Source organism: Emydura macquarii, unplaced genomic scaffold (assembly GCF_026122565.2).
Source record: "Emydura macquarii macquarii isolate MOO-44397 ecotype Brisbane River unplaced genomic scaffold, CSIRO-AGI_Emac_v2 contig_3506, whole genome shotgun sequence".
NCBI classification, from domain to species: Eukaryota; Metazoa; Chordata; order Testudines; family Chelidae; genus Emydura; species Emydura macquarii.
The window spans coordinates 3,778,901-3,793,619 of NW_027133643.1; the positions used below are offsets into that span (position 1 = coordinate 3,778,901).

The following is a 14,719-nucleotide window of genomic DNA, read 5'->3' on the forward strand; positions in this document are numbered from 1 at the left end:
TTCAATGGAATTTTTACAATCAGGTCTATGTAACACCAGTTGTGTAGGTAGATGCTTAAATAATCCATGGTTCTTCTTTGAGTGATGTTCCTGTGGGTGCTCCACTTTAGGTGTCATTGCGTCCCACGGCCTCAATCGGAGATCTTCTCAGCAGTATTCCCTCGGCCGCAGGTACGCAGCTCTTATCTCGCGGCATCGTTGGCGTGTCTTCTATCACGCACGCGGCCCAACACCCTCAGTTCCTTCTCAACCATCCACGAGCCGAGACGGAGCGTTACCAGCAGTCAGAAATTTTTTCCTCATTGATGGTTTTTAGAGTTCGTTATTAGTATAGTTTAGTCATAAGTTTAGTTTGGTTTAGTCAGTTACTTATCGGTTCTTTTTAAAAAAAAAAAAATTTTTTTTTTCTTTTCTCTGAGTAGCGGAGCTTATAGTAATAAGATATGTCAGGTTCCCCTGGTTTTGAGAGGTGTACCTCTTGTAGAGAGGCTATGCCAGTGTCCGATGGACACTCACTCTGTGTATGCTGCTTGGGCAAAACCCATGTGCCACGGAAGTGTACACATTGTAAAAATCTCAAAGCAAGGACCAGCAGGGACTTGAGATTGAGGGATTTTTCCATTAGAATTAGCTTCAGACCCTCATCTGACCCGGGACCAGACAAGCCTGAAGCAGAACGAACGCCAAAGAAGAGGGCTTCTTCCCCACTTCTAGTTCTGAGGCAGAAAGTAAACATTCACCTAAGAGGCTATCCCCCAAACCGAGTACCAAAGAGGCAAAAGGATCCTCAGGTACAACTCAGTCAGTGCCACCTAAGAACTGAAAACATCCTGGTGAGGAGTCAAGTGACTTTCAAAATCTATCCTCCTGCATTATGGCACCACATAAAAACACAGTGCAAAACTGCCTGACCGATGGTCAACACCAACTTCAGCACCCCCAGACTCAGCAACGCCAAAGAAAAGTACGGTGCCAAGAGACACATCAGCACCAACATCGGAACCGACACTGATCACAGCACCGGCAATAGATTATATGCAGGCTGCAGCACCGATAGTCAGTAAGGTACCAGCTGTGGCACTGATAATTAGGAGGGCACCGACTGTTAGTGACTCACCACTCACTGTATCTACACCATTCTTGGCACCGACTACCACCATGGAACCGATGGAAAACCACGGCACCGACCCCGGCACCTTCAGGTAAAAGGAGCTATAAACAACATCACATACAACCTGTGCAGTCTTCATCTCCAAGATCAGAAGGCACCCCGGAGTCCCCAATACATTTTGCACATGATGAGGCATTTTCACTGGTATGCTCCCTCCATGCCGATGATAGTGATGCAGAGGAAACTCAGTTCTCGTCTGAGCACTGCTCCCCTTCCAGACCCTCACTACCACCTCCTGATTATGCCTACCATAGGGGACACAAGCCATATCCCTGCTATGGTCCACCATGGTTTGCCCCTCCTATACCATATCACGAGCAATGGCATAGCTGGGATGCCTGGTCCTCCCATTCGAGAGCATACGAGAGACCTACCAGCTCCCATGTCAGCACCACAAAATCTGTGAGACCATCAACTTCAAATACAGTGACTGAACCGGGGAAGGAACCTCAAACGGAGAGCTTCACTGTGGATCAGGATACATCTCCTCCCACAAATGAATCATCATCTTCCCCAGATGAAGCTGTGATTCCCCCTGCACCTACCATTGTCGATGATCCCAAACAGTTCAACAGTCTTTTAAAGAGGGTAGCTTAAGATCTGGAGATCCCTCTAGAGAAAATAACAGAATTTCACCACAAGTTGCTGAAAATATTGCATACAGAAACACCGTCCAAAATCACAATCCCTATGAACAAGGCTTTAATGGAACCTGTTAATAATATACGGATGACACTGGCAACCGTTCCTCCTATCAACAAGAGGAATGATAGGAAATATTACATTCCAGCCGAGAGGATGGAATTTTTATTCACTCACCCACCTCCAAACTCACTTGTGGTAGATGCTGCTAATCAGAGAGGAAAGCAGACAAACTATAAAGCCACACCACACGACAAGGACTGGAAACGTCTTGATTTATTAGGCAGGAAAGTCTACTCATCCTCTACTTTGTTAATGAGGGTCTCTAATTATGCAGCACTCCTATCTAATAATATCACAACATTTATGAGAAGTTGTCACAATTTACCAATGGCATCCCAGACACTAAAAGAAATCAATTTAAAAAACTATTAATGAAGGACAACTTGCAGCACAGACATCCCTGCAGGCCACTTTAGATTTGACAGATACCATGGGTAGGATAACAGCCATAGCTATCGTCATGCATAGGGGGGCTTCCTGGCTTCATTCCACAGGTCTTCCGAGGGAGCTGCAGACAAAAATAGAAGACCTGCCCTTTGACAAAATACAGCTTTTTGCTGAGAAGATGGATGAAGTTCTCCACTCAGTGAAAGATTCCAGGGTGACCCTCAGAACACTGGGCATATATACACCTGGAACAAAAAGAAAACACAGGTTTCAGCCCTACACCTGCAAATATCCTTTCCAACCCCAATATAAACCGTATGAACCTCAAAGGAGAGGACAAAGATCACGACGCAGACATCCACAACCACTTCTCAACCTGTCGGTTAGCAACCCTCACCAGAGTTGCCTCAAGTGTCTGGGTGAGGAACATATAAAAGAGAAGTGCAGGATTTGTAGGCGCTTCAAACCCCACACTAAGAAGGACTGCGATATTCAGATTAAAGGCCCTTCTCATGGAATCAGCACTTAGACAGATATCTGACCCCGATCACTCAGACTCGGCACAGAGCACAGTGTCGTCATCAAGAAGTGCATCTCTGGCACCAGCGTTTGCACTGGTTCATCCTGGCGCTGTTCCCCATTTCCAGCTCCAAAGAAGTGGCACAGGAAGACCCACAGTGATAGGGGGTGTTCCCCACCCCAATGGAGCAAGTCGGGGTTGAACATGAGGAGAGATCTGAGGCGGGCTGCCCGTGTTCTCCACAGTTGAATACGGTGGTGCCCTTACCCCCTAGAACTCCCAGCCCTCCCCGGGCTCCCCCACCCACACCAGGCAATGGAAGGGGGTCCCGGCACATAGTAGTCCCATCCACCCCTGAGGTCTTCCAGGCAACTGCGAACCTACATGTTGTGTCGTTGGTGCCCCCATATGGCTCGACACCTCGGCATCGTTGACAACAGCACCATGACTCTCATGGCGCAGTAGCAGGCGGAACTTGGAGGGCAGCTTGCCAGCTCCATGGCACTGTTCGGCAGAGCATCGACATGGGACATCACGTTCCTGGCACTGTTCCTTGATCTCTAGGTCCCACTCAAGGGATTGGGAGTATAGGACTCCATGGCACTGGCTTTCTGGAGAGTCGCAGCCCTGCTCACCCCCAGTGCCATAAGGAACCAGAAGTGAGGATGGCACCACCGTGGTCATCTGCTTTGGAATTGGACCTGGAGGAAGGTCCTTCTCATGGGATTTTGGGGCGTTCAGCTGCCACAACGGGATTCCCTCTCACCGTCCCACCAGGTACCTGACTGACCACGCAGTGGTTGGGACCATGGCAATTTTGGAACCCGTGGAGGGTTCCCCGCTGATCCTGCATCCCAGCACCGGTCGGTCTCCAAGGCATCAGAGCATCACTCCGTCATAACAGTGTGACCTCCCACAGATTCTGATGACTTATCACAGACTGTGGGGACACCAAGATCTTGCTGGAAGAGGCACATGCCATGGAGGAGTGGCCGCATACCCTCCTCCTACCCCTCTTCCCCCACAACCAGCATCCTCCTCCTTATCTCCAGATGAGGCTGTGATGGGCCCATCTAGAACAGTGCCACAAGATGATTTCAGGGCTCACCAGGAGCTACTTAAACAGGTGGCAGCCAGCCTGGGTCTAGAGGTGGAGGAAACGAAAGACCCTACCAATTTGCTGTTTGATATCTTGGCGGTGGCAGCCCTCTCCTAGGGTGGTGCGCCCTGTCCACAAAGGGGTCATAAATCTGGTGAAGGCCCTGTGGCAAAACCCATCCTCTCTGCCCCCAACCTCTAAATGGGCAGAGAAAAAGTATTATGTCCCAGCGAAGGGATTTGAATACTTATACTCCCATCTTTCTCCCAGATTGTTAGAGGTATCTGTTGCCAACGAGCATGACAGGCAGGGACAGTCAGGCTCAACCCCAAAAAATGAGTCAAAGAAACTGGACCTCTTTGGGCAAAAGATTTATTCGACGGCATGCTTACAGCTCTGCATTTCGAACCAACAGGCACTGTTGGGAAGATATGTGTTTGTCTGGCATTCAGTGTGGAAGTTCGCAAACTCCCTGCCTCAGGTGTCAAGGTCGGCGTTTCAGGCCATCCTAGAAGGGGAAACGATAGCGAGGGCCTCTCTCCAGGTGGCTTCTGACGCTGCGGGCTCAGCAGCCAGAACAATGGTGTCGGCTGTGTCTATGAGAAGGGCGTTATGGCTCCAATTGTCTGGCCTGTCGTCCGAGGTCCAGCAGTCTATACAGGACCTCCCATTTGACAGCATGTCTTTATTCTCAAACCAGTCAGATGCCAAGTTACACAGGCTCAAGGATTCCAGGGCCACATTACGCTCCCTGGGCCTGTACACCCTCAGGCATCCAGAAAACACTTCTGGCCACAGCATCAGCTCCATTTCTCGAGCAATTCCAGGAGCGTGCCCTACAAAAAGATAAACAGAAATTACAGACACCGTCAAGGCCAGTTTTCATCAGCCCCTCATTCATCCTAAAGCTGCTATCTGCCAAGCAGAAGGCAAAAGTTTTGAGGGTGCGCCTGGGTGCGGAGTAGCAGTCTCGAGTAAGGATCCAGAACTGCTCTTTTCAAACTCTTTCCTTCTTCTTGCCTGCATGGTCAGTCATAATATCAAACAAGTGGGTCCTAAGTACCATTGCGGCAGGATATACCCTCCAATTTACTTCTATCCCTCCTTCTCACCCCTCTTCCCTGTCCCTCTCACAAGCAGTTCCTCTCCCAGGAGGTACAAGCTCTGGTGCGAATAGGGGCCGTGGACTGAAAAAAAAGTTTGACACTTTAAAAAAAACCAAAAACTTGACACTATCAGAGTAGGTCTGAATAGAGACTGGGAGTGGCTAGCCTACTATAAAAATAATGTTCCCTCTTTTAACATTCACACCTTCTCATCAACTGTTGTGAATGGCCTCATCCATAACACTTGCCCTCCTTGTAATGTAACTCACCCATCCTTGCATGTGTATATATATCTACCCACATCCGGCGAAGTGGGTTTCTGCCCACGAAAGCTTATGCCCAAATAAATGTGTTAGTCTTTAAGGTACCACAGGACTCTCGCTGTTTTGAGATGTGTGGTTCCTGTGGGTATTCATGACCTACCCCTCCTTTCCCTCTGCTTCGAATCTTCATGTGATTCAGGGTACAGTAGGAAATAAAGAGGCAGTTGGTCCATGCTGCCCCTTACACCCTTGGTTTGCAGAATGAGGAGGCACAGGCACAGACCAGTGGACGCTATTGAAGAATTTCTGCTCCCAGGTACATGGAGCTCATGAGTACCCTCAGTGAATACCCATATGGACCAAACATCTCAAACTCCATTTACTGTAAGGTAACCTTTCTTTCATTCAGGGGGCCTGTGAAAATGGTATCTAGTGAAAAAACTACCTTCTTAAGACAAAAGTATTGTTTATTTTAACTGTAGGAACAAAACATTTAGAGAGCTGTTTTAAAACAGTCTACATGTCTGTTTTTTCAATAGCTTACCATCCCTTGGCTGTGATCTATGCAGGCCTAACTTCTTCAGTGGCTTCTGTGTATCAACCTGCTTCCTCCAAACAACCCCTCCCTCTCTTGAGAGAATGATAGTTTTAAAATGCTATAGTCCTTTTGTTCTCTGGTTTTGGCCCTTCTCAACAAAACCAATTCTATAAATTGGCTGGAACCAGAGGGTAGAATCTTCCAAAGCTAATAACTTGGGTATTGTTTTTTAACAACCCTTAAGTGTTTACTTGAGGGGTGGCTTATCTTGAGCATTTGTTTCTCTTTCTGCTTGTTTTCCCTTACAGCGCTCCTCCTCCTCCTCCTCCTCCTCCCCCCCCCCCCCATTAAACTAAACCAGCATTCATACAGTAAACGTCCCAAAACTTGGTCAGCATACAATGTTCTTAAGTTATTACAGAGCAGCTGCAATTCCATCACAAATATCACAAAACTGAAATTTATTTAGCAGCTGTGGGATAATGGGGCTTTTCTTGTAGATATATTCATTCAATAATAATAGTACTCACCACTTGTATTGTGCTTTATATTTTCCAAGTACTTTAGAATGCTAATAATGCAGTTCAGAAAGCCATGTATGCTGTGGAGTTGGGGTTCTCTAGATACTAAAATATTAATGTTCTGAGTTTTGAGGTATTATTCTTTTTTCAGGTGGTTCTCCCAACTTTTATTCTGGAAAGAAGATCACTTTTGGAAATGTATGCTGACTTTTTTGCACATCCGGACTTATTTGTGAGGTATTTGATTTAAGTACGGTATTAATCAGTTCTGATATTGCCTTCTGCAGTTTCAAGAGTATATGCTTACTGTTTTGAGGAATGTTTGGTCTTTATCCAAACTATGCAAAGTGCATTTATATACCAGCTAGTCTGCCTTTCATTTTTCAAAAAGCTCTTCTCAATCTGAATTTAAACCAAAAAAATCACTAGAGTGTTAATTTTGTCTTACTCCTGTTTCAAACAGCAGTGTCTTCAGTGTTCGTAATTACACTTTTCCCCCCCCCCCCCCCCCTCTAGTATTAGTGACCAAAAGGATCCAAAAGACCGAATGGTTCAAGTGGTTAGATGGTACCTCTCAGCTTTTCATGCGGGAAGGAAAGGATCTGTTGCTAAAAAGCCTTACAATCCAATTTTGGGTGAGATCTTCCGGTGTCATTGGATATTACCAAGCATTGAAAATGAAGATAATACGGTTAGTTTTGTGGTGGTGGTGGTGTTTTTTACTGCTTTTAATATGTGCTGATAATTCCCTTAATCTCTGACTAGAATGGCAGGGGTTTTGTACCAGAAACAAACCTTGTAAAATATTGATTCCTTTCCTAATGGATGTCGTCGTCCCGTGTCTCTCTCCCCCCCCCCCCTTTTTTTTTTAGGGCAGACTTCTCATGTCTCTTACATTACAAACTATATGTAATTTCAGTAGTTAATTTCTTAAGAACCCTTTGACATGCAGAAAGTGTTATGTGTTAATTTCTTCCAGTACCAAGGATACATTCCTTGGTCTTCAGAATTGCAGATTGTCATTTTTCTAGTCCCTTACAGTTATCAGCAGCTTTAGCAGGACTTTCTCATCACTTGGAACCAGGTGTGACCTTTGACCCTAAACTGGAATTATTTTCATCTTAGAAATCTTACCCAGGATTTTGAAAGACAAACATTTCATATTTTAAAATCTTTCCAAATCCTGAGATTAAATGACATTTGCAGAATTTGGTTTCTGACCATCTCTCTTTCTCCTCCACTCTGCACAAAGATGGGTGTCAGATGAAGGGCATGAAATGCCGCACTCCTCTGGTTACAAATGGAAAAACCAGTCTATGCTGTCTGATGTCCAGTCAGAGCGTGGGCAAGGTAGAGAAGAGCAGCCTGTAGTATTCTAATGCCATATCTGTGCGTATGGAGCAAAGATAGCAGGACCCCCTCCTGCTGCTAGAGGAAGAGACTGTAGCAGTTTAAAATACAGCATCTCAGCTCCCACAAGTACCAGTTTCTCAGATCCTCCTACCTCACTCAGAGGTAGGGAAGGTAGGGATTTTAGATAGCAAGGTGTGTACTTGGAAGTCATCTATCCTAGATATTTATGTCCCATCACTGCAGTGCCTGAGCACCTTCCAAATACTATATGTATCTGTAATCAAATTGGGGAAAACATTTCCTCTTCAAACCAGCAAACTGACAAATATACTGAAGCTGCATCATGTTAGTATTCTAAAATTGTAGTAAGTGATGGATGGTTCCCATTAGAAGCTACTTCAATGGACCATGTCCCAGATATTTTTTTAAAACTCTACGTACTATATCAAATGAAGGCAACTCTTAACTTGTTTGCAGGAGCCTGTTTCAGAGGGACCAGTTCCTTGGGTTACCAAAAACAGTGTAACATTCGTAGCAGAGCAGGTTTCTCACCACCCTCCAAGTAAGTTGATGTGCTACTGGAGTGTCATGCTTTTGGACAGGAACTGATTAGCAGTGAAGTCTGTTCTGAAGTTTTGACCTTGAATTAATATTTTCTGTTTAGCAATGAATTTTCAATCTGAAATTTGCTCTCTCCTTATACCATTTTCCTGGGAAGTAAACTGCAAATTCTCTTTCTCTTCGCCCCCATTCTCTTACAATATCCTGTAATGTATCAGGATGTAAAAAGCACTTCTAATTATTAGAATACAACATGACATTTACAACTTGTTTTCTCCTTAAGTTTCAGCATTTTATGCAGAGTGTTTTAGCAAGAGAATACAATTCAATGCTCACATATGGACCAAGTCAAAATTCTTGGGCATGTCTATTGGTGTTCATAATATAGGGCAAGGTAAGTCTGTGTGTGTGTTTGTATGTATAACTTAAAGGTAAACTCTAGCATTAATGTTACTCAATTTTAATTGTGTAGAAAAAGCAATTTCTACACACTTCCTGCAACGTATTACTCATGCTTAATAAAATCACTGATGGCTTGACCAAGTAGTTGCTTTAACAGTCTTGTTAGTGGCTAGAGGTCAGGATCCATTTCCAGTGCTTCATGGACTCAGCTTGTCCTTGAATGAGCCACTTTTCAGAGGTGCTGAATGTCCACACCTCCCATTGCTTTCAATGGGGATTATGGGTGCTTAGCACCTCTGAAAATCAGGCCTTTAACCTCTTCATTTTTGTAATACTTGTGTTTTTGTAAAGTGCTTTGAGATTTCTATATAAAGCGTCCTCTAAAAGTGCTGCTGATTATTAGTACAGTAGTAATTTGTTCTTTCTGACAGGTTGTGTGACATGCCTAGATTATGACGAGCACTATATATTGACTTTCCCCAATGGTTATGGAAGGCAAGTAAATGTTGTAGCTCTTTATCTTTAAACATTTTTGAGATAGCAGTGACCACTTGTTTTAGTTTTTGAAAAGTGCAATTGTTTTATCATTGCAGATCTATTCTCACAGTGCCATGGATAGAGCTAGGTGGTGAATGCAGTATTAGTTGCTCAAAAACAGGCTACAATGCTAGCATCATCTTCCACACAAAACCTTTCTATGGAGGAAAGAAGCACAGAATTACAGCTGAAATTTTGTAAGATTTTTTTTTCTCTTTCAGTCCTACTCCACTCTGTGCAAATGTTCACAGTTGGGCCTTTTTCATAGAAAGGCTAACTTGAATGGCTGTACTCAGTACCTCCAACTATATAGCAAAAGATTACATCCCGATCATTGTTCCCAGTTATGGGCCACCAGACTAGTCTGGACATATCAAGTCAGAAGATGTACAGTAGGGTAGAAGGAAAACTGGTTGAACGTAGATCTATCATACCCTATTGCAAGAATAGAGGGATCCTGCCCATATTCCAGAATAGTTAGTTATATTTTATATACCTAGCAGCAAAAACTTTTATTAGGAAAACACTTATGCTTTAGTTCCACTTCAGAAGGATCCTTTCTGTAATGTTGCTGATGTAGAATAGCATCTGAGTGTTATCCTGGAGCTCTTGTACCTGGACTCTAATAAAACTTTGACTTGTAGTTAAATTCAGGCTCATTGTGGTTAGAGACTGTCTGTGCACATGATCCTATCACTAATACTTTCATTTTCCCTTATCCTATGTCATACTAATTTGTTGCATCATCTTAGATTAGATTGTAAATTGTTCACTTCAGGCATTTGTCTTTTACTTAGCGTTAAATTAGTACCTAGCGTGTTTGTTTGTAGCTTTGTGAATTGAATTTAGGGATTGTCTAGTTTAGGGTAATGTGCACTGGAGTACACTCTGCTCCACTACAAACCCTGTTTTACACTGGTTCAGCCCATCTACTTTTGGGTTTGCACCTGTGCAGTTACACCCAAAAACCTTCTTTCCACCCCCATTTTCACACTGCATTGACACTTTGTTCTTTAGATCAAGGACTGCCTTATCGGTATAGTACCTAGGACAACAAAGACCTGATCCTGAATGGAATTGTTCAGTACTACTCTAGTGCAATAATGAACTTAACTATTTTACTTCTCCTTCTGTTTAGTTCTCCTAATGATAAGAAATCCTTCTGCTCCATTGAAGGTGAATGGAATGGTGTCATGTATGCAAAATATGCAACAGGGGTAATGCAACTTACCTTGTTTTTACTCTATCAAATTGTGTTCAGGTATTTGTGTTGCTGGCAGATTAGAGCGTGCCATTGCATTTTGTATGTGCATTTATGGATGGAAAAGACTAACTTTGTTTCCCAGGGGCTACTGTAGAAGTTTCACTCCTCCTTCTTGTAAATGATGGCATTCAGTAAAGTCTAAGGTGTAGTAATGTGAAGAGTGGAGCACCTTGTACTCCTTTACTTCAGGAGTTGAGGTTTTAAAAGCATGGTAGTGAAAATGCACCTGTGAAGCTGCATAGGTGTTGAATTATTGTTTTCACACTGGATTAAAATTATTCTGAAGGTGCTGAACTCTGTAAACTTTTTTGCTACAGAACTGTATAAGAAAAACAAAGAAACAGACCTGGGTGTGTTCTCTGCCAGGAAATCTGTGTATACATAAAAACAAAGCCTAGACTAAACATTTAAATAATTTTTCTTTGTTTTTAAACAAATTACCAGCAGAATAACTTCTCTCTTTAGGAAAGTGTGGTCTTTATAGATACTAAGAAAATGCCTATAATTAAGAAGAAAGTAAGGAAACTGGAAGACCAAGAGGAATATGAATCCCGCTGGTAAGAGTTTCATTAAAGCACCAAATGACTGCTTCATATCTAGTTTATATCTGAGGATTTTTTAGAAATAGAATTTCTGTAAAAACTGATTAGAAAGTACAAAAACCTGAACTTATACCTCAGAATTCCTTCTTAGTTTAGGTGCAGCAATGTTACAGACTTACTTATAGCGAGAGGATTCAGTAACAATCAGCTTGTAGTACTGCTTCCTTCCATAGATCAACCTGTAAAAATAACAGCCTCTTTCTTTAGCCTATGGAAAGATGTAACTTACAACTTGAAAATCAGAGACATTGATACAGCCACGGAAGCAAAGCACCGATTAGAAGAAAGACAAAGAGCCGAAGCTAGAGCCAGAAAGGAGGCGGAGACATCATGGGAAACAAGGGTGAGCTTTATTCAAACCATGTAAACCTGAAAGGCTTTTCCCTTTCAGCTACCTGTTTTACTTCATTCTTTTCCATAAAAACAATTTAATTATCCCATTATTTTCTTCTAGTTATTCCATGAAGATGGAGAATGTTGGGTTTATGATGAACCACTATTGAAACGACTTGCTGCCACTAAATATTGAGTGGTTATAAAAACCTAGAACATCAGGCCTTGGCTTAGTGAATTTTACATCTGATACCAAGATATTCATAATTTATCACGTACTTTATTTTGGTGATCCTGTCCCCCTCCAGTTACAGTGGTTCCTATCTCAGGGATACTGAATTGAATAATGCAGATGAACAATTAAAGTCTTAACTATTTGACAGTCACCTAGTAGCTTTGGACTTTACTGCTTCAAAGACATGATGTCTGAGCCCTCACCCATGCTTGAGAAGCATCAAAACCTGGGCCTAACCCAGGGGAAGTCTACTCTGTATAGCCACTGTAAAGGACACAGTTGGTATCAGTTGCATAATATTCCAGGGGTCGGTCGGTCTGTCTCTCTCTATCTATATAAACATATATAAAAATGCAAGACTTCACTTAATTAAATCCAGTTAATGTTTTTGATGTGTAAATATTCCTTTGATTGGACAGTTTTAGAAATCTACATAAATGTTATCTTCCACCTGTATGATAAAAATCAAATCTTTTGGCATCTGTCTCACCAAAAACTTTGTTTTTTTTATTTGAGATTAAAATGTAACTATAGACCACAATTGAAATACTCAGTGCATCTTAAAGCTTCATAAAATAGATTTTTCAAACTTCTTATGGATTTGTTTTTATTTCATAATAAACTTTTACAGCAAGACTGTTTTGAAACTTATGATCAAGTTAGTTACTTTCCAATGCTCTGTATATGAAAAAAATATAGTGGAAAAATTAGTATCACTATGAAAATCAGGTACACTTTTCTAACGTGTTTACACTTTTCATGGGTTTGTCACTTTTGAAATGGGATATAGGTGCTCAAGTCATTTTAAGTGATACTGAGTAAAACTTTCAAAAGCACTTTATTTAACTTGAGCTGCAGTAAAATCTGTGAATCAGTATTCTCACCCTATGCCCTTGCTGTTGAGTTTGCAGAGAAAGGGAGGGACTGGTGAACCCAGCCTAGCACATGTAACAAGATTTTTCTGGAATCAGGCCCTGCCCTTGCTTTCCAGTAGCCAGAGATGCTCTTAAAATTTTTGCAAACACTGCTTGAGTGAGTTTACTATACTATTTAATCTTTGCAGAAACAACTCCTGCCTGGTGGGGAAAACTACTAGTTGGTTATCGTATAGTATCTAGTCAGATGATGTGTCCCCTTTGTCTGAACAAACAGTTAACACTCCTAGACAGTGTTATATTAAGGCTTGAAAGTTACTAAAAACCTAACAGGAACTGGTAAAGCTTTAGAAAGGCCAATCCCTCAGCAAAAGAGCAGCTCTTCTGTGACAAAGTAACTATCTTTTTGTAGCACTAGTCTTGGATTTCCCTTTCAACCTGATTTATGATGCTGGAGATTTTTCCCTCCTGGCTGCTAAGGAAGACTAACTTCCTTCCATGGCTTCGTTTGTCCTACCTAGTGTAGGGAGGAGTGGTAATAAGTCATTAATTCTTGTTCTGGGGAAGACAAAGTGAAATTTTCAACTGAGGCTGTTGCAGTTTGCTCTGTAGCAGTAAATGTGCATTCTTGCAAGCACTGATAAATAAAATTCACTTCAATGCCTGAGGAATGCCCATCACTAGGCTAAGGGCTATTAGGCAGTGGGACCAGATGACTGCTAATCCTGCTATAATTGATAGTGGTAGGTTTAGGCTGTAATTGTGAGAAACTCCATTTAATGCTTTAGTAGAGGGGAAAAAAATCAGTAACTACTACCAGAGTTAGTGCTAATGATGAAATTTAAATACCTGTGTTTAAGATCAGAGTTAAAATAAAGCATAGTTTGTAACTACCACAAAGACAAGATTTAAGTGGCCCATTCACTACAACGAGCAGTAATAGATCTAAAAGGTGATGAGACCTTATATACAGCACCCTGGATAGAAAATAGACAACATTTTTATTTAAATACATTTGTTATAGGAGTATGCAGTGTAACTGTATAGTGAAAACTAATCAATTCCTTCAGTAATTATTGCACACTTACAACTGGTTCAGTTTGAATGCTAAACTTTTAAATGGATGGGCTTGTGTAACTTGAGGATTTAGCACCATGCAGTTAGTTACAGAAAATAGCCTCTTGTCCTTCTAGTTGATTTAGTGTTAGAATAAAGGCAAAAGGCTACTGAAGAATAGGCAAGTGTTTTAGGTCAGGTATATTTTCCTTGTAACAGCTCTAAAAAATATTATTTCAGCTTTCAAAAAGAGGGTAAGGAGTAAGACAGGTTAGCTTTAAAAACTAAGGGATGATGTTACACATTAGTTTGGTGACACTAAATGATTTGTAGCTCTCAAACAGTAAACTCAAATTACACACTACTGCAGGGCAGGATGGCAAATTTATTTTAATATTTTATGGTAAGGAAGAACATTCAGAGCTGATGTGTAAGCTTTGATGTCCTTGATGGAAGTGGTGTTAGTCATCAAGGAGGAAGGAGGTAAGAAAGTTAGTTGAGGTATTTCCCCACATGAGGAGTTCTGAACATCTGAGACAGCTGGTACTTCTGCATCTCCTTCATGCTTTCCAAATCCAACCACCTGAAAAGCCAAAGGCCAGATTGTTACCAAGAAGTCAGGAAGATTAAGGTTTCAAAATCCAGTCATTAAAAAATTAGTTTGTTTTAATTGTCTCCCATCAAAGTTTGATAATGAAAGATTATATACAAGCTGTAATTTTTTCCTGCAACTTTCAGAGTTCAACAGTAGGAGAAAAAATTCAGAAAATGTATGCCTGAGATGGCAGTCACAGGAATTGGTATGTTCCAGTTAACTAGTTACAAGAGAATTAGGATCTAAAAATGCTGTTGGAAGTCTTGCTGAAGTCTTTCTAAAAAGAAGGTGATAGGACATGGGTGCAAGACAAATTTAAAGATAGGGACAAGGCATCTATACTCACATGTACACTGAGCACTTTGCTCTCCCTGCCTCTATGAGCTTGGAACCAGTCCACCAGGTCTGCTTTGGTAAGTGATTTCAGAGCTTCAATCTAAAATCCATAAGAGCACACTTTTCAAACTGCTATACACTGCGCTAATATCAAAAGCATTCTAATAGCCTTTTGAACATACCCAGGCCACAGCAACTATTTGCAACCAAATGTATAAGCCTTGAAAGCAACAGTTTGTGATTGAAACCCCTAGCAGATG

General features: G+C 41.9%; 2 protein-coding genes across 3 annotated transcripts in view; one reads left to right on the plus strand and one right to left on the minus strand.

Moving 5' to 3' along the window:
- OSBPL9 (oxysterol binding protein like 9) overlaps positions 1-12,190 on the plus strand; it is a 124,913-nt gene extending 112,723 nt beyond the window's left edge. For both annotated transcript variants that reach the window (XM_067535455.1, XM_067535454.1), the window contains 10 exons: positions 6,462-6,547; positions 6,827-7,001; positions 8,141-8,225; positions 8,508-8,618; positions 9,058-9,121; positions 9,220-9,360; positions 10,302-10,380; positions 10,893-10,984; positions 11,237-11,372; positions 11,484-12,190. In XM_067535455.1, the coding sequence (XP_067391556.1) occupies positions 6,462-6,547; positions 6,827-7,001; positions 8,141-8,225; positions 8,508-8,618; positions 9,058-9,121; positions 9,220-9,360; positions 10,302-10,380; positions 10,893-10,984; positions 11,237-11,372; positions 11,484-11,558 (1,044 nt within the window). In that variant the 3' untranslated portion in view covers positions 11,559-12,190. The remainder of the gene's footprint in view (positions 1-6,461; positions 6,548-6,826; positions 7,002-8,140; positions 8,226-8,507; positions 8,619-9,057; positions 9,122-9,219; positions 9,361-10,301; positions 10,381-10,892; positions 10,985-11,236; positions 11,373-11,483) is intronic.
- Positions 12,191-13,232: 1,042 nt separating this feature from the next.
- NRDC (nardilysin convertase) overlaps positions 13,233-14,719 on the minus strand; it is a 44,609-nt gene continuing 43,122 nt past the window's right edge. Inside the window, exons 30-31 of the mRNA XM_067535453.1 lie at positions 14,470-14,559; positions 13,233-14,111 (exon numbers count right to left, since the gene is read on the minus strand). Of these exons, the coding sequence (XP_067391554.1) occupies positions 13,914-14,111; positions 14,470-14,559 (288 nt within the window). The 3' untranslated portion in view covers positions 13,233-13,913. The remainder of the gene's footprint in view (positions 14,112-14,469; positions 14,560-14,719) is intronic.